Genomic DNA, 19,040 nt, shown 5'->3' with positions numbered 1-19,040 from the left:
GGGAGCAATGTAGGGTGGGGCGGTGCTGTGGAGCGCTTTTTGGATGGAGTGTAGTGAGTTTAAATTGTATTCTGTATTCTGGCTGGCACAGGGCAGAGGCATCTGAGTAGCGGCTAGACAGGAAGATGAGCCTGGCTGCCACATTCAAGATGGACTGGAGGGGGTAAAGGAGAGATTGGAGTCGAATATAACTACAAAGCAGTGGGTGTGCTGTCTGGGAGTTATGGTGGTGCCAGGATGAGGTCGGTTAGTAGAGGGCAGAAACCCCAGTAGGTCAGTATTTTAGAGGTTGAGTTTTAGGTAGGGAGAAGACATAGTGCTAGAGACAGCGGACAGTCGATGGCGTTCTGGAGGAATGTTCCTGTGATGTCATGGAAGGAGGTGTATAACTGGGTATCGGCAGCATAGAGATGGTACTGATAGCCAAATCTCCTGATGGTCTGTCCAATGGTTGCTGTGTAGATGGAGAAGAGGAGGGGGCCAAGGATTGAGCCCTGGGATACCCAGACAGCAAGAGGAAGAGGAGGGGAGATAGAGCCACAAAGCAGACACTGAAGAAGCGGTTGGATAGGTAGGAGGAGAACCAGGAAAGATCTGTGTCTTTTAGTCCAATGGAGCAAAGCACACTGAGGAGGAGTTTGTGGTCAACAGGGTCAAATGCTGCAAAGAGATCAAGGAGGATCAGTAGGGAGTAGTCGCCCCTCGATTTGGCCTTCGGGAGGTTGTTCGTCACTTTAGTCAGGGCGATTTCTGTCAAGTGTAGAGGGCGGAAGCCGGACTGTACAGAGTCAAGAAGAGAGTTTTCTGAGAGGTAGCTTATAAGGTGGGAATAAACCAGGCGTTCTAGTAGTTAGGAGATGAAGAAGAGCTTGCAGATTGGTCGGTAGTTGGTAGCATTGGTCAAGTCAAGAGTCGGTTTTTTTAGCAGCAGGGATAAGATGGCGTGTTTCAATGAAGAGGGGAAAATGTCAGAGGTCAGAGAAAGATTGAATATAGTGGTGAGGTGGAACATGGCCACCGGGGAGAGGGGCCGAAGGAGGTGAGAGGGAAGAGGGTTTCTAGCGCAGGTGGTGGGGCAAGTGGAGGAAAGCAGTCTGGAGACTTCTTTCTCTGTCGTTGGTCTAAGTACAGAGAGTGAACAGGAGCTAGATGCAGTGCTGATGAGTCTAGACTCGTGGCTCAGTATAGTTTATGATGCAGTTTTGGGATCAGCCGCTGGAGGTATTCTGCAGTCACAATCAGCTAAATGTGCTTTTACACGCAGCGATTATCGTTCGGATTCCCATTATCCAGCGAGAATCTGAACGATAATCGTTCAGCGCACGTGCATGCACCGAATGAATGACGAGCAAGTCCAAAGTGAAGAAAAGCAGCAGCATCCAGGTGCAGAAGTAAAAATCAAGCTTTATTCTCCCACGACATAAAACTGAGACAGCAACGTTTCGACCGGATGGTCTTTGTCAGGCTATGGTCTTGGATGCCGACGCTTTTCTTCACTTCGGGACTGTATTCTTGGAACTTGTTCAGGTTCCTGGCGGCGTGTGAATACTGAAGGTCCGGCCACTAATGTGGTGAGGAGTGCTGCTGGTGATCTAGTATATTTTACCTGAATGACAAACAAGAAGATTTTCACTTCCCGTTCGTTGTTCCGTTTTTGTGCATGCAGAAGACTGAAGGATGGATCGTACCGTGGAAGCAAGCAGTTGATCGCTTATGAGCGACTACCTGTTTACTGTGAATGGAGGCGGGTGTGCCGGAACGATCCCTGGTCCGCTCAACCTCCATTCTGTCAGCAATGTTCAGCAACAATTATTATTGCTGGGATGACCTGTCGGGCGTCTGTTGCCCGACAGGCCGTCCCGTGTTAAAGCACCCAAAGGGCGAGCAATTGTGCCTGGACTCCTAACAGCCTGCCCTCCTTCACCCTCCAGGGACTGGTCTACTTCGCCTACTGAACAGGTCACTGAATGTGATACAGTTCAGCTGTCTTGTGTTTTATAAGGAATGTCCGTCTTAGAAGTCACTGGTGGGCCAAGCTTACAATCTTCACTAGTGTTTTCATATGTACCAGAAGGCCATTGTGATTGGATACGTCTTTTAATAGAAAAGGATGCTGCAGATCCACATCCTACATGCATGAAGAAGGTATATAGGCAATCCATATTTTGTAATACATACATTGACATAATACAAATGTCATTTAAATGAATTGTGATGACGCGGGTGAGCTGCACTTTGGCGCTGCAATAAATAGAGGAGTTGACATAAGATAGAATCTGAGCTCCGTAGTCTGTAAATGGGAAGTTGAGCTCTCCTTAATGGGGTTAAAAAGAAAAAAAAATCTTTACCTACCTATTCCTTCCACATCAGTCTTCTTCCTGCATCTTCTCCTCGACGATCTTCTCCTGGCTCCTTCAGCCCCTGGGACACGTCAGCTCCAGCTGTCTGGATCCTCTTCTTCCAGTGACGAAGCATACATTGCTGGCGTTCTGCTTCCTGCAGGTCAGTGTACCCGCTCACTAGTGACATAGCATTCACTACCTAGCAAGGAATGCCGAATCCTCGGCAGCCTGTTTTAGCGGGACTGTGCATGTGCGTTGTCTTGCCGCTAGTGTTTCATATACATCACGAGGATTCGGCATTCTCTGCCAGGCAGTAAACGCTACATCACTAGTGACATAGCGTACATTGCCCTGCAGGATGCAGAATGCTGGCAATGTATGCTTCATCACAGAAAGAAGAGCATCCGTACGCAATTCCCTTCCCTTCGTCTATAGGCCTCTCACTAGCCAGGCCAGAAACCTACTGCACACATGAGGGGCAAAAACCATCTGTGCATGGTTACAAGGCTTGTTTAAAAATTCTGACATTGGCTTGCAGGAATGCTGCCTTCCAAGAGGTGGCGCTGCAGAGGTATTGTTCCATCTTGCTATTTGCATATTTCCCAGAGGGGCATGCATCCTCACACACCTTGTAGGTGCTCTCCCTAAGGAGAACCAACACCTTATCCTGGCCTGTACTCTATAAGATATGTTTTTCCATCAGTGCTTTGTACTCTAATTAAAATAACCTGTGCGACCTCAGAGGAGTAAGGAATACTCGGGAGGAGCAGACGGGCATCACTATAAGCTGCGCACCTCCGCCCGGCCACATGAGGGATGGCCAGCCATCTGAGTACAGATTAGCATTATTTAGTTAGTAAGGATGGTGGCACCCGTGGCTCATTAGGAGTCTACCAGAAAAGGCCTACTTAGGAACAAACAGGCTTTTATTATGTTTTTTAACTCCCACCACGCAAATTACATCCAGCTGAATACACCTCTGCTATGTTGTGCGCGACAAAGATGCATTGTTAGGCATCTGTACGCACATCGGCAGCCAAGCATGACAATAAAGACTGCGTTAAGACTAGCAGGTTCCCCGCTGTACTTCATTGCTAGTTTGCCAACATTACGACAGATTCAATAGCAGACAATGAATCATTTTGAAGTCTGCATTCATCTTATTTAGAAATGTCATTCCAGACCTTTTAAATATTAGAGAAAACAAAATAGCGAGGCATAAAAAGCAGCGAGGAGGGGACGACGTCTGGGCAGAAAAACGTACAATAGCGGAATACGGGGAGAAAATTAGATTCTGCTAATATAATAACGCTTGGTTCATTAGACTTTAATTAGACTCCGCACGCAGCGCTGTAGTTGTCCGTGTCTATTTCACAAAGCGAGATTGTCATCTCCCCCAAAGCTATGATAAAAGCAATAAACATATCCTGCAACACGGTGCCAGGGTGTAATGGGCATTCTCCGCTCTCACCAGCCTCATAACTAGTGGAAGGATGCGATCTGCAGACGAACGGCTATCGCCCTTGGTACTAACTCATACCTCCAATGAAAAGGCTGGCAGGTCAAAAGAAAAAAAAAGCTCTATACTACATGGATGCCCTTCACTCCATTATTGGTAGCTTTCATTACTACTTCTGAATGCCCATTTCTCCACACGCTATTACCTAGAGGCAGAATTACCCTTAATGTGAAGAACGGCCCTGCAGGGTACTGCGCACAATGCAATATGGCAGCTATGTCTTTTAAATGGATTGCGAGTCATGGGAGCGTGCAAGCATAGCCGGAACTGAGAGTTATGAGCGCTCTTCAAAAGCTCAAAGACAACTCCGACACTTTGTGCAAGATTGGACTCTAGAAACCCCTTCTTAGATTGCCGAATGTCAGCCTTTAGTCCATTTAAATGAAACCGACAGAGGTGCTCCTATTAATTTGCCGCCGACTCGCTGCTGTAGCTGCACAAGGTGCTGATATAATAAAATGCGTCTGTGTGTGTCCTGTCCGTGAACCGTTAAAGGGTCACGTCACCTCGCCTCCAATTCACCTGCGTATCCCATGGGGTTTTAGTGCAGTCATTACAACTAAGGCCATCAGAAGGAAGGAGCTGTAATGAAGGCGGTGCGGCTAATTCTACAACTTATTACTATATCAGGGGGCGCTGATAAAAAGTGCCCAAGTCCATGCTTAATCAATGAAATGTCATCTAAGCCAATAATGGATTTTCTTTGGTGCGGTCCGGCAATCAAGGGGTTATTCCTTACCTCAGGCATCATCTCCTCAATGAAATGAATTGTGTAGTCAATGTTAAACCGGATTACTTTGCACAGGGGAATCTGCAAGAGCAACAAGAACAGCAATCATTGGTAAGGCATAACTGGAGACTGCAGCATCTCTGAGAGCACTTACAGCGAGCGGCGTATAAAACAAAGAGATAAAGACCCACGCCAAGGAGAGATGGACTTTCATCCTCTGCAAGGTTCAGCACTCCCCACACCGTAGGATTGTAGCGCCATCTAGTGGCCGTAGCATCCGTATCTTACATTATAGTCAATGGGTGAAGTATGCTAAAGTAATGCTTCATTAATAGTAGACATCTTTAAGGGCGGTTTCATATCCGCAACGGGGATCCGTTCGGGGAGCAGGAAAGGGGAATCCCTGTGACCGAACGAATTCCACTAACTACAGCGGGGTCCGTTCTGTTTCCACCCGGCTTTTAGACGGAAGAAAAAGTACTGCATGCGGTGCTTTTTCTTCCGGTATTTTGTGCCAACTCCGTGACGGAGATCGGAGGTTTCAATACAGATGTGAGACCACCCTGACCCAGAAAGGTGAAGTGTCAACCCCAAGTCTGACTTTACAGTGGCGCATGCCCAATAGCCCTATTAATATTAAGTGCGCTTGCTTTGTGCATGTCGGCGTATTTAACTGCCCTTTATTCTGCCCGCAGGGCACGCTCAGCTGGGCACAGCAATCAAACGCACCGACTGAAATGGTCAATTAGTTCCAGATGTGTTCTTTATGCAGTGCAATTACGCAGCGTTGACCATTTCTTGCGTATTGCGCACTACTGACCTCATAGGGACCTCTGGTGCACAAATACGCAGGAAGATACAGAATGTTCTATGTTTTTGCACGGCTGTAATGCCCATGTGAACGAACCCATTGCGACCAATGAGATCTGATCACAGATACGTCCGTGTGAAGCCGCCTGATTCTTTTATAAACTGTTCACAAACAGCACCCTTGTATTCGTAGCGTATAAAACATGATGTGAACGCGGTATAAGACGGCCACCAAATATTTATCCCAACGGGCCCTCGCCGTGGCATCCACACCTCCCAAGGTCCACCGCTCACAACAGAGGCTGAAAAAGAACCACAGAATAGATTTCATGTTCATCATGTGATTTGAAAGCCGTGTGAAAAATACCCAGTTGTGGATGAACCCACTAAAACGGACGGGCTGTTGGCTGCGTACGTAAAAAATACTCCCGGGGACGTTGCAATTGTTTTATCACGGTCCCATCAATAACCCATCCAGAATATTCACCGCGGCGCTCGCATAGTTAATCCAACCCGCTGGCCGAGGCGAGACAGATGGCGTGCGCACACCTGTAGCAGACCTGCCTGAGGAAGGGGAGAGCCCCCCAAAAACATCATCGCTGCAGGAATGCGGGTTGGATTAACTATACGAGCGCTGTTATGAATATTCTGGATGGGTTATTGATGGGACCGTGATAAAACAATTGCGACGTCCCCGGGAGTATTTTTTACGTACACAGCCAACCCCGTCCGGTTCAGTGGGTTCAGTCACAACTGGGTATTTTTCAAGTCGCGTGATAAAAGCGCAGCGTGTGCTATCTGCATATAATGCAGCGGGATCGTCCATTGAAATCAACAGGCGTCGGTAAATATGCACAAAATCAGTGGGATTTAACTTTTTTTTCATGCTTCGAAATACGCTGTGTACTTAGGCATGTAAATCAGTGCTGATAGATAGAAACCCGCAAAGTATCAGCGCATTGTGGACCGTGAACACGCTAAATATTCGCAAGTCAAAATATACATACGGCCGTGTGAAACGTAATCAAAAATAACTATCCAGGGGGCGCTCTGCGAGTTACCTGCATGGTAGGCGACAGTCAGCTACCGTCTCCCATCAGACATCATAGACAAGCAGTACACCGCAGAATGTCACCATCACCAAGAAGATGTCACCGCGGCCGGGAGGGGGACACTTTACAGGAGCGCATTATAGAAGCTGATCTCAGGTTTCTTTCCTACCGACTGCATCTGCTGACATCCGGAAGTAAAGCCAATAATCCCTACAATTAGGGATATGCTTTGCTCTAACAGACGCAGAACAGATTCTAAACACTCCAGTTCTGGCATTCTTCCTCTGCAGCCGTCTACATGACTCTACAGACCACCAGCCGGTCACATGGCTCCTCTGTAGTCAGCGGGGGGCTTCACTTCTAAGAGCTGGAAGTGGTGGAAGGTGTAAATGTAGCAGCATTAGGGGGTCTCCATGTAACACGTAATCCGGAGACCCCGACAAGCCAGGAAAATGACAAGATATCCACAAGCCAGAGGCTGAAATAACCGATTATCAGACCGCCAAAGAGTATATGTCCAATCGTACATCCCGCTTCAGCACATGTAGCCGCGCCCAGAATGCAACGGCTCAAGACTTGTCTGCTCTCAGAACGGTCGCAAATAAGTGACATCTGGCAACAGATTCATCAAACTGTTCCTAAGGACATTTCCTGGTACAACACCCCCCCCCCCCCCGCCCCCCCAATCACCCCTTATTCACTCGAGCGACGGAGGGTATCGTCCCCAAAGTCTAACTTAAGTGACATCAGACAGCGGCCAGTTTTTGTAGATCACCACTTGGTCCATTTTCATCCATGAAGACAAGCCAGAGTAGAACATGGAACACGGAAGAGCACAAACTGGTCTGAGTATAGTGGCCCCATGTAGTGTCCGTTGGGTGTGAATAAGCCCAAACTGCTGCCATCTGCACTCCCCTTCCATGAGGCGGTATAGGATACGTTTTCACGTACTGGAAGATGTTGTGGAATGTCCACAACTGACATTCGCACCAGATTTCACACCATAACCACAATGGAAAACCTGTCAAAATTTGCGCCATAGGTGTAGATTTTGACATGGCTTTTGTTGCAAATGCGCCGCGGATCAGTAACAGAAGCCACATCACAATCTGCGCCGACGGTGTGAGTTTTGAACGGTGTTCGGTCATGCTTATGGTGTGGAATGTCCATTGCGGAACTTCTGCAACATTTTCTGCTACGTGAGAACATTCTTAAAAGGGGTTTTCCAAGCACAAATACTATAGACCAGGGTTCCCCAACTCCAGTCCTCAGGGACCCCAACAGGTCATGTTTTCAGGATTTCCTCAGTGTTGCACAGGTGATGTAATGATTGTTGATGCCTCAGACATTGCCACAGGTGGTGTTACTATAGGATATCCTGAAAACATGACCTGTTGGTGGTCCCTGAGGACTGGAGTTGGGGACCCCTGCTATAGATGACATATCCTCAGGTAATCAATGGGAGCTGCGCCCGGATTACAAGGGGTCAGAGCAGCGGCTTCCGCTGCAGTGATGACAGCTGATCGTCCGAGCCGTGGACACCGGCTGATACACTACTGGTAGCCTATCCTGAGGATATGCTGCCTGGAAAACCCCTTTAATATTTTGGAAAATTTGTTTAAAGACAGGTTAAAAAAAAAAAAAAGAGCATCCCAATAGCTGGTCAATCATAAATCGACAGGGGTATCGCCTCTCCTTAAGGAGAGCACGTAGGAGGTGAGTAAGGAGACTTGTAAGACTCCTCTGGGGTATATGCAAATAGGGAAGATGGAACAATACCTCTGCAGCGCCACCTATCGGATGGCAGCATTCCTGCAAAACAATGTCCGACCCGTTCTACAGGTCTTTATAACAATGATTCTTCCATCTTCCTTATTTGCATATATTTCCCAGAGGTGCATGCATGGCCTTATAAACCTCCTCACTTACCTTCTAGGTGCTCTCCCTAAGGAGTGATATTACCCCTCCCAATTCTCGTCATAGGCCTCTCACTAGTCATGGATTCTGGCTTGGCTTTCAATCCCCAACCATTGTTATAAACACCTGTATAAATGTTCAGATATTGATTTGCAGGAATGCTGTTGTCCAATAGGTGGCGCTGCAGAGGTTCCATCTTCCTTATATGCATTTAGTCACAAAGCATCTCTCTCCTCTAATAACCAGTTCATCTTTGGTATTCTTGAAGTTGGCCCACCCCATTGTGAAAACTTAGGTTCTTCTATGATGTTCAGATACTGTAGATTTCCTAATAAGAGCGCCCCTCCGGAAATGTCACAGTGGGCATTAAGATCTACTCCATGTACTACTCCGACGTGCCAGATCGTCCAGAACAGGCGGATCTCTGTAGCCGCTCTCCCACGGGCTACGACAGGAGGGTCCATATTAGTGTATATGGAGCCATCAGTCATTGTGCCAGATCTGAGAGGAAGGCCGGCTGCAGGCGAGGGTAATTCACTGCGCGCCGCCAATGTGTGACAGTCATGCGGTAAGTACACAATGACACTGCATACAGGTGGCGGGGCGCGGAGTGCCATGCACTATGTTGGCATGTATGCGCACGTAATGCTGTGAGCTTTGTGCGTGATATTACGTGTGATCGGCAGCATGGGAGCCTATGGCAGGCTGGGGCGGCGCATTCCGCACGGAATACGCTGTAACAACACAGTCGTGTGAAGGAGCCCTTAAAAGGTTAATCTGCATTGAAAACATGGCAGGAAATAAATGCATTAGGTTGTGTGTCCATGTAACAGTTTGTGGCTGAGCGTCTACCCGGCTGCCAACCTTATATGGCAGGATGGCACTTCCATTGACAGCCGCAGCTGGGCGGAGTCTCAGCCACAAGCGGTTCCTGGTACGTGGGAACGCACCCTTATGGAGCATGCTGCGTGTTTTTTTCCGCACGTAAAAACCGCAAATCGATTAAAATGCCATTAAATGCCAAAATTCAGTTTAATTGACTGCAGACGCCAATGATATTCCTATGGGCAAAATTTCACCCGAGGAATCCGCAATTTAATTTTGCTAGTGGACATGAGGCCTTACATAGGTGATTACAGAAAATGGCCTCGTACCCATGAGCTACGCTTTGACTCTCGGAGGCGAATGAGTGTTGGGATGGTGACTTGGCCCCGAGACTGACGGGATGGAAACCGTTTTGTGCATTACGGATATAACCCCCCGCCGTCCCTGTAAGTTAGAGAGTTGGCAAAGGTTGGCGAGTACGGAGTAGCAGACCCAGCGGGCAGCACACTTGTGAGGACGAGCTGAATGATGTTCTCTCTCATACCTCTTGCTGTCCGCCCACACGGGACCCGACCAACCTCAGCAGCGCCATCCCAGTCGGCTGTTCACACCTGCTAACTGCTGTTTATTCTCTTTTTGATGCAGAATAGGAGACTGAATGGCGGGGAGATGTGTGAGGAGCCGTGTGTTACCGATGTGTGAGGAGCCGTGTGTTACCGATGTGTGAGGAGCCGTGTGTTACCGATGTGTGAGGAGCCGTGTGTTACCGATGTGTGAGGAGCCGTGTGTTACCGATGTGTGAGGAGCCGTGTGTTACCGATGTGTGAGGAGCCGTGTGTTACCGATGTGTGAGGAGCCGTGTGTTACCGATGTGTGAGGAGCCGTGTGTTACCGATGTGTGAGGAGCCGTGTGTTACCGATGTGTGAGGAGCCGTGTGTTACCGATGTGTGAGGAGCCGTGTGTTACCGATGTGTGAGGAGCCGTGTGTTACCGATGTGTGAGGAGCCGTGTGTTACCGATGTGTGAGGAGCCGTGTGTTACCGATGTGTGAGGAGCCGTGTGTTACCGATGTGTGAGGAGCCGTGTGTTACCGATGTGTGAGGAGCCGTGTGTTACCGATGTGTGAGGAGCCGTGTGTTACTGATGTGTGAGGAGCCGTGTGTTACTGATGTGTGAGGAGCCGTGTGTTACTGATGTGTGAGGAGCCGTGTGTTACCGATGTGTGAGGAGCCGTGTGTTACCGATGTGTGAGGAGCCGTGTGTTACCGATGTGTGAGGAGCCGTGTGTTACTGATGTGTGAGGAGCCGTGTGTTACTGATGTGTGAGGAGCCGTGTGTTACTGATGTGTGAGGAGCCGTGTGTTACCGATGTGTGAGGAGCCGTGTGTTACCGATGTGTGAGGAGCCGTGTGTTACCGATGTGTGAGGAGCCGTGTGTTACCGATGTGTGAGGAGCCGTGTGTTACCGATGTGTGAGGAGCCGTGTGTTACCGATGTGTGAGGAGCCGTGTGTTACCGATGTGTGAGGAGCCGTGTGTTACTGATGTGTGAGGAGCCGTGTGTTACTGATGTGTGAGGAGCCGTGTGTTACCGATGTGTATGATCATTAGCCGGGGAGAGAATGTTAATGTGATTACAGGCTTCATTTACAGAGGTCTTCACCACATTAACAGTTCTCAGCGCCGCTCACTGCGCTCGTTCACCCCACAAGAAGGGGGAAACACTGCCTCCTTCAGTATAACGTCCGGTCCGTCAGTGAGGTGCGCCTTCCAGAGATCGGAGAGGTATATATTACCCATATAATAACGGGTATATAATACCCATATAATATAATAACACCCACCCACGATCAGCGCTAACACTGATCGTGGCTATTAACCCTCTAAATGCCGCTGGAGAGGCATATACTACCCGTATACTGCCTGTCTATAACAGACACCCGCGATCAGCACTAAAATCAATCGTGGCTATTAACCCTTTAAATGCCACTGGAGAGGTATATACTACCCGTATACTGGCTGTGTATAACAGACACCCGCCCACAACAGTCGTGATCAGCGCTAACACTGATTGTAGCCATTAACCCTCTAAATGCCACTGGAGAGGTATATACTACCCGTCTTCTGAAGGCCCCCCCAGTGCTGCCAAGAATAAATGCCTATGAAAGCCTATGAAAATGTGTTATAATGTAGTACTGTGGTATTACATCATAATGTATGAGTGATAAAAAGAAATCGCACGTTCAAGTCCCCTATGGGGATTAAAACCAAAATACGTTGTTTTCATTATTATTATTGGAAAAAAAAGAAAGGAAGTTTAGAGAGAAAAAAAACCCACCCTTTTTCCATATTAATAACAAAAAATAAATAAAATAAAAATTTGCTGTGTTCATAGAAGTCCGATTTATTAAAGTAACATTAAAGTTACATTAATCCGCAGGGTGAACGAGATAAGAAAAAAATCCCTAAAACACTGGAATTGAGCATTTTTGATCACGCTGCCTCCAGGAGAAAAAAAAAAAAAGAATAAAAAGCAATCAAACAGTCGTATGCACTCCAAAATTGTATCAACAGAAACTACAAGACATCCTGCAAAACACATCAACGGGAAAAAATCTGGCTGTCAGAAGATTGCGTCAGAAAATGTTATTTTTTTCCCAGAGCTCTAGATGTGTGTGTGTAGATGGATGGATAGTCATAGATTTTTTTAAGTAGTACAGAAAAGGTAAGACTATCTAATATTTGGTATCATAGTAAGGCCCCCTGTCCACGGGCGATGCGAAGTCCCGCGGAAGATCTCCGCCGCGGGAGCCGCCGCCCGGGAGCAGGAGTCGCCGTTGATTCTCCGCCGGTCAGCCCTATCTGATAGATAGGCCGGCCGTGGAGAATCAGGGCAATTCACAGCATGCTGCGAATTTCCCGCCGCGAGCGGAGAATCGCAATGATTCTCCGCTCGTGGACAGGTGCCGGCGCCTTCCATAGCAATGCTATGGAAAGCGTCGGCCGGTGTAATTCGCCAGTGGACGGGCACTTTAACTCTACTGACTCACAAAATAAATGTTGTCACATTTTTGATGCAGCGTACATGCCGTAGAAACAAGATACCCCAAAGATGGCAGAAATGCATTTTTTTCCATTTCACTCCACTTGGTAATTTTTTGTAAAGTTTTTGCAGTATATTATGGGGTACATTAAATGTTATCACTGAAGAACACAACTCATCCCGCAAAAAAAAGCCCTCATGTGGCGACGCAACACGGAAAAATTATAAAAAGTTGTTGTTTCGGGGAAAAGGGCCGCGCCCTTAAGAGAGTAAAGGAAGAAACGGCTAACTGTGCAAATGGCAGCTCTGCCCAGTTACGTGGCAGGGTAGGCTTCACTACATCTGTCAGAATGGCCATTCAGCGGTCTGGCAAAGTGAAGATGCTGAAGCAGGGACTGCAGCGGCGGCCATAATTGCCACAAGCTTTCACGCCATTTTAAAGATGAAGGTAAAAGCTAATTGGCAGACAGACTGCTGACGGCTATGTCCCATTAGCTTTACACGGATACTCCAAGGATCCATTCCAGGCTTCCTGACAGCAGAGATACCGCTGCAGACCGTGATATGGAAGATAGTAGACAGGCCAACGGAAACCCAACGGGGTCCATAAAGGGGAGCCTTAGATTTCTTGCAAAACATACGGACGAGCGCGGACCCCAACAATCACAAACAGAGAGATTCTGTCTTACCATCTGTGAACCAGCCCCCCATACTGAATACAGGATGCCGCGGACCCCAACAATCACAAACAGAGAGATTCTGTCTTACCATCTGTGAACCAGCCCCCTATACTGAATACAGGATGCCGCGGACCCCAACAATCACAAACACTGAGAGATTCTGTTTTACCATCTGTGAACCAGCCCCCTATACTGAATACAGGATGCCGCGGACCCCAACAATCACAAACACAGAGAGATTCTGTTTTACCATCCGTGAACCAGCCCCCTATACTGAATACAAGATGCCGCGGACCCCAACAGTCACAAACAGAGAGATTCTGTCTTACCATCTGTGAACCAACCCCCCATACTGAATACAAGATGCCGCGCTACTTTCCTTATGCTTTAGGATGTTAACCGATGAGAAGCGGCTGCGGGTGTCTGGGACTTACAAAACGCCATCCATAGCGCTGATCACTGAAGTACCGTAAATGGGATTCCGCTGCATTACCACAGCAGGCCACTCATCAGCCGACTGGTGAGGATCCCGGATAACGGAACCCTGCTAATCTAAGGCTACACGCACACGTCCTCCGACACGCGTGAATCACGCACCCGAGGACCGCAATTTCACAGAGGTGATGCGAGGCGTTCTTGAATGAAAACCATCTTCCAACTGCGTGTGAAGCGTGTTGGCGGCGCGATACCCATGTGAGTGTAGCCTGAGGAGAGGATGCCAATAGTTTAGGCGTAGAATATCCCTTTACCCCATTCCAATCCACTGTCTAACGTCTGAAGACACTCTGAAGGCTGTACAGCTCTGATGTCGGAGGACGTCCGGCAGGGTATTCTTACTGTATATATTGCTGGCCGCTCTGTTGTTGAGGGGGTCTCTCCAGCATGTCCCATACCGCAGTACTGGCTCTAGCCAGCAGATGGCACCATTGTATAATGGCAGAAAGAGAAAGCCCCCTAGGAAACCCTGAATCCAAAATTGGATTGTAAAGGGTTAAGTTTTCTTGTAAAAAGGGATGATTTTTGGGGCTTACACTATAAAGTTGATGATGCTGATTTTGATGATCAGCATTAAACTCCAACAGATTTAAGTTTTCATTACAGCATCTTCTGTACAAAACGGTTATGTTTGCCAGTTAATGTTACATCTATAAATCCTAATATGGATCGTGCAACTAAACTCCAAATCGCTAAGCAACATAGAAAAATGTATTATATGAGCTCCGGAATCACTACACAACTCATGTGCAACAGGAAGATGATAAAAAGGGACTCCTACCATAATAATTAGCAGGGGCCATAAAAATAAAAACTGTTTTTTAAATTGATGTTCCAACTATATAGCAGATTCTGAAATGAATGGCTCTGCATTAAAAATTAATTAAAACAGAAGCAGAGGAGAAACTTTTGCAATAAAAGATCAAGAATAGAAGAACACAAATCGTTAGACTGGACAGGATCATCAAGACTGTATTCATCTTGTTTGGCACAACCAAAAGAGAATCAGGAAGTTGAACTAATGTTCAGCTAGTGATTGATGTCCTATCCCCATATAGAGCAAACAAGGGGCAGCACTGATATCAAGTAGTGACAGACACCCACCCTGCAGCGCTCAGACACATGTAATACTCAAACAGCAACGCAAGGTCCTTAACGCATATTTGATCAAAACATGGAGGCCCATCCGCCACATCCAGGTGAACCTTATTAGACAAGTTTCTAACTCTAAAAGACGCTTCTCTTTGGGCCAAAGGCCTCCAAATGTGTTCAGAGAGAGAGAGTGATAACGGACTATTATATGGGGGGTTTATGGCCACTGAAGCCTGCGAGTGTCTGAGTGGTCACATACACAACAAGCAACATGTGACTCCTCACTGCTTCCTCTAGTTTCCGTGCCGCAAGCAACAGGACTGCCGCGCTGGACGCAGAGTTGCCAGGATAGGCAAGTATCCAATTTTTCTTCATTTTAACCCTTTATATATTTGCAATATTTGATTATAGCTATTGAGTGTGGTTGTCGGCTGTTAAAGACAGCCAAAACATGGAGCTGGCTCAAGTCCCGGTCCAAGAAATGGCACCCGACATGTGCCTAACGTCAGGGAGGGGTAGAATTAATATTGGTTATACACGCGCACTTTTTTTTTTTTTTTTTTTTAAACCCTCATAGGAACTGGAAGATGCAATCAATCATTCGATCGCTGGTCTAGTAGACTTCACTACAGTCAAGATTATTCAATCCTCATTGAAAATTTGATTTTTCAAATTGGCAAATTTTCATTCAACCGTTTGAAGAAAAAAAAAAAAAATACAAAATCAGATGAGAACAATTTACATCGCTGAACAAAAACCCAAAGGAAGCGTTTTCTGCAAATCGAACACAGTGTCAGTTTTAATGACTCCTGCAGTCTCAGAATTACCCCAACCCTCCCAGCGGCACACAACGGCCAGGCTTTGTCTCCAGCTGTCCATCCGCGCAGCAGCTTCTTATTCACATGTCAGCAGTACTTGTGGAACTACAGAAAGAACGATGGAAAGTTCTGCACCTCTTCCAGATTTTGGACCCAGTCCTGCTTTCGGCTTACAGATACTGACTATGACACTGACCAAATACGGACGTGTGAATAAGGCGGTTAGAACAACAAAGGGTCCCCTGCTAAGTACTAAACATGTCGGGGGGGTGGTGGTTATAGCTTAGCTCAGGACTTCACTGCTGCTCTGTATATATGTGGGGGGTTGCGGCCGGCGTCCAACTTCTCCATATTCTAGTCTGCTAGGAGTCAGCTTGGCTGACTCTTATCATCCATGACTACTTTAGTCTGTAGGAGCTGTGAGAGTCTTGGAATTGTAATATTTTCACATATATAATAAAATAAAAAGGTCTTCCTCCGGTGGGGGTCACAACCAACGGCCTTCTGGTTGTTCTGTGGCAACTTTGTCCATTAGCTTAATAGCCTGCTGTGACCCTTGAATTATTTAGTTTACTAAGTATTAAAGATGCTTGCCATGGAGGAATTAAATAATTCTGAGACTGTGGTACTCATTAAAAGTGGCATTTTGTGTTGAATTTGGGAAAACCACTTGTTATATTAGGGCACTTCCCCGTTTAGAGGATCCCTCGCAGATCAGCATTTTATAGGACACTAGCTGGTTACGTGACGTCGCCTGCGTATTATATTTTTAGACATGAACAGAATTTAAATATGTGTGTGTATATATGTATGTGTGTGTAATAAATATATATATGTGTGTGTACCGATTTAATATATTAGTATTTGGGGAGGAGGTCGCCTGAGTTAGATAAAACTGTGAAATAAAAACCATCTGCTCAAGTGCAATTCCGGCATCCGCCCCCACCTCCCCTCCAGAGGTAGCGGGGCTGGTACCACTCAGAAACCAATCCATGACTAAAAGGACACCCACCGGACAGTGAATATGTCCCACAAAGAGCGTAGAGAGGACATAGCAAAGGTTCCTAATTAACCCCATTCAATTCAATGGGGTAGGTGAGCATTCAGATCAATTAATTAAGAGACGCCATTCCAGATGTATTAGGACAGCGTCAGCAATTAGTCACTGGTGTCATAAAAACTACCAAAAGATGTAAGAGATGCAAATATCCAGTTGACGAACACTGTCCTTAAATGGACACAATGGGAGCAGTGGGACTCCACTGGTCTCCGGTATCACCTTATCTAGTCCTATCTAATCCAACGCGTTTCGCTTGAGGCAAGCTCCTCAGGGACCAACAATAAACCTCATATCATATATCCATTCTATCTTCAACTGATTATTAAATCAGCCAGTCAGTGACACTGCTTGTGGTATCAAGCCTGTCCAAAGATTTACAAAGGCTTAGCGTGAGCTACTTAGAGGACTGCTAGTATATACCCCAACCACAGGAACAAAGGCCGCATCTCCTCAAACTACACAAGCAGAACAGAGGATCCAAAAGCTGCAGCCCTACCCCTCCTGCAATACGCCCCCGCTGCTCATATCCGAAGGGGTTTCACGGTCCTATTCAGACAGTTTAACCTGAAATCTCTCTGATATTCAGTCTAACATCCCCCTCTGTTTGCCTGATGGTATAAGGTGGCTCCTCTGTACCAACTCCCTGATTGTCCATTATATTTAGGATGAAAAGAAAGGAGAAATAAAGAGATAAGTCAATAAGCCCAGCAGTCATCCACAGAGGACAATGCCACGCCGTAAAACAGAACACGCTTTGGTTGTTTTATGCGCGTATTATACACAAAAAATCCGCTAGTGTGAGAGCGGCAATGAAAATCAATGTACTTCCACTGACTCCGTTCACCCTGTAATAGGCTTTCATAGGCTGGTTTGCATATATGGCCTCTGGTTGGTTTGGCAACCCATCGGCACCAAGTGATCACATTGCAGGATGCCAATGGATGTCAGTAGGAGCCCCATCAACTGCTTCTATGATGGGATTGGAGGTTTCCCCACTCCCAGCCGTTAGACCAAGAGCTTAGCTGTCCGACAACTAAAGCCCCTCCGTGACTGCTGTAAAAATATGTATGGCTGGTCACTAAGTGGCTAAACTCCTCAAACCGTATGGTAGCGGGAGCCAAAATGTTATAGACTTTGAGAGTCCTTCAGACCAATCTAGGATCCAGTTTTAGTAGCCAGATCAATACGGATCACAAGCATATCAATTAAAGGGAAACAATTGTCAGTTTCTGAGGGTATCCAATGGGGGCAGGTCATGTCAATGTACACGAGATGCACAGATCAGGAGATTATACTCTTATTACACTCTGAAAACATGCAACACAATTCCAGTGACGTGAGTGGTAACGTGTTAGATATTATATAACGTGTATATATACATCTCATATAAGGTAATATGTTAGTCGCATTTTACATGGCCAACAGCGCTTTGCATTTTCACCGCTCATAAGGCACGACGTCTTCACTGCCCCCTTTTCCAAAGGCAGAAAGCGCATTACCTATCCAATACATTTCCATCAGACTTAAACTACATATATAAAGCGCAGCAATTGGTCGTTGACCGATTTCTACGAAAAGACACTTACGTTTGTGAGCGGAGAATGGGAGAACATCGAAAAGCCTTCGAAGATGTATTCATGGTCATCGTACTCTACAACGGTTGGCCGATCAGTCTGAAACAAGAACAGAAGATGGAGATAAAGCCGTTCTGTGCTCCTTGGCGCTCGTTACTCAAGTGTCTAGATAGTGAAATCTCTTTGGCAAGAGGCTGCCTAAGAGGAACGGACTGTAAAACATGTTAATCAGTTGTTTCTAGCTTACAACATGTTATGCTTAATGCATCCATAAAAGTTTCAGGCATATTTCCAGGTGATCCGGATGCCCAGACTCCGGGCCAAGGATCAAGAGAAAGGAGTAAGTGACGGACAGAGTCTCCAACGCGGAGTCAGCCGGCTGCCAACATCGGCCTCCAGGCAGCAGAAAGGTTAATTAAGGAGCAGCCGAGGCAAAATAAAAATGTTGTCCACAAATTCTAATTTCGCTTTAACCTGCGCTCTATATATCAACAAACCATTAGTAGGGACGGTTGAATAAATTAGTGTGCACACAAAACAGGAGATAATTGGGAAAGTTCATTTTAGTTGCCAATTTGCAGACAACACGCAAATCAACACACAAAAAAAAAACACGTGCGGAATTCATCAATCTCTTTTTATACTCAAGAAACCTGTTAAGTTCTGAATTGAACGTGGGGAATTTAACTCCATTGATGCATGCAAAATGCTCTGCGTAGCCCATAACTCACAATAGGATTGTGCATCCCAAGTCAAAGCCGGGAGGAGAAGCCGTTTTACTGCATCAGCAACTTAATAAAAGCCCTGCAGACATGGAACTGTTGCCGCTCCGTGGGAGGAAAGTCATAACTCTCAGCGGCTGATTACATTTATATTGGGAAATAGGAGGTAAATACATCCATTACCCAAGATGCACAGGAGCCTTAAAACACGGCGCTCTCCGTTCCCATCGCTGTTCTGCATTCTACGACAGGACTGACCGAATGATCCACAAAGTTATTCAGGGAATGGCAGCTGAAATGTCATTTACTGTGCTCTGGGTTTCGCTCTCAGACTCCCATGATTAGATGCCATTCACATTAT

The 19,040-nt window shown here is 46.6% G+C and overlaps 1 protein-coding gene across 1 annotated transcript in view; it reads right to left on the bottom strand.

Annotated features, from left to right (window-relative positions):
• Nucleotides 1–19,040, bottom strand: part of DROSHA (drosha ribonuclease III) — a 263,840-nt gene that overhangs the window by 198,608 nt on the left and 46,192 nt on the right. Inside the window, exons 9-10 of the mRNA XM_066579186.1 lie at nt 17,970–18,056; nt 4,601–4,672 (exon numbers count right to left, since the gene is read on the bottom strand). Of these exons, the coding sequence (XP_066435283.1) occupies nt 4,601–4,672; nt 17,970–18,056 (159 nt within the window). The remainder of the gene's footprint in view (nt 1–4,600; nt 4,673–17,969; nt 18,057–19,040) is intronic.

This window comes from Eleutherodactylus coqui, chromosome 9, assembly GCF_035609145.1.
Source record: "Eleutherodactylus coqui strain aEleCoq1 chromosome 9, aEleCoq1.hap1, whole genome shotgun sequence".
Taxonomy (NCBI): domain Eukaryota; kingdom Metazoa; phylum Chordata; class Amphibia; order Anura; family Eleutherodactylidae; genus Eleutherodactylus; species Eleutherodactylus coqui.
The sequence above is the reverse complement of the archived record's forward strand: the minus strand, read 5'-3'. Positions and strand labels throughout refer to the sequence as shown.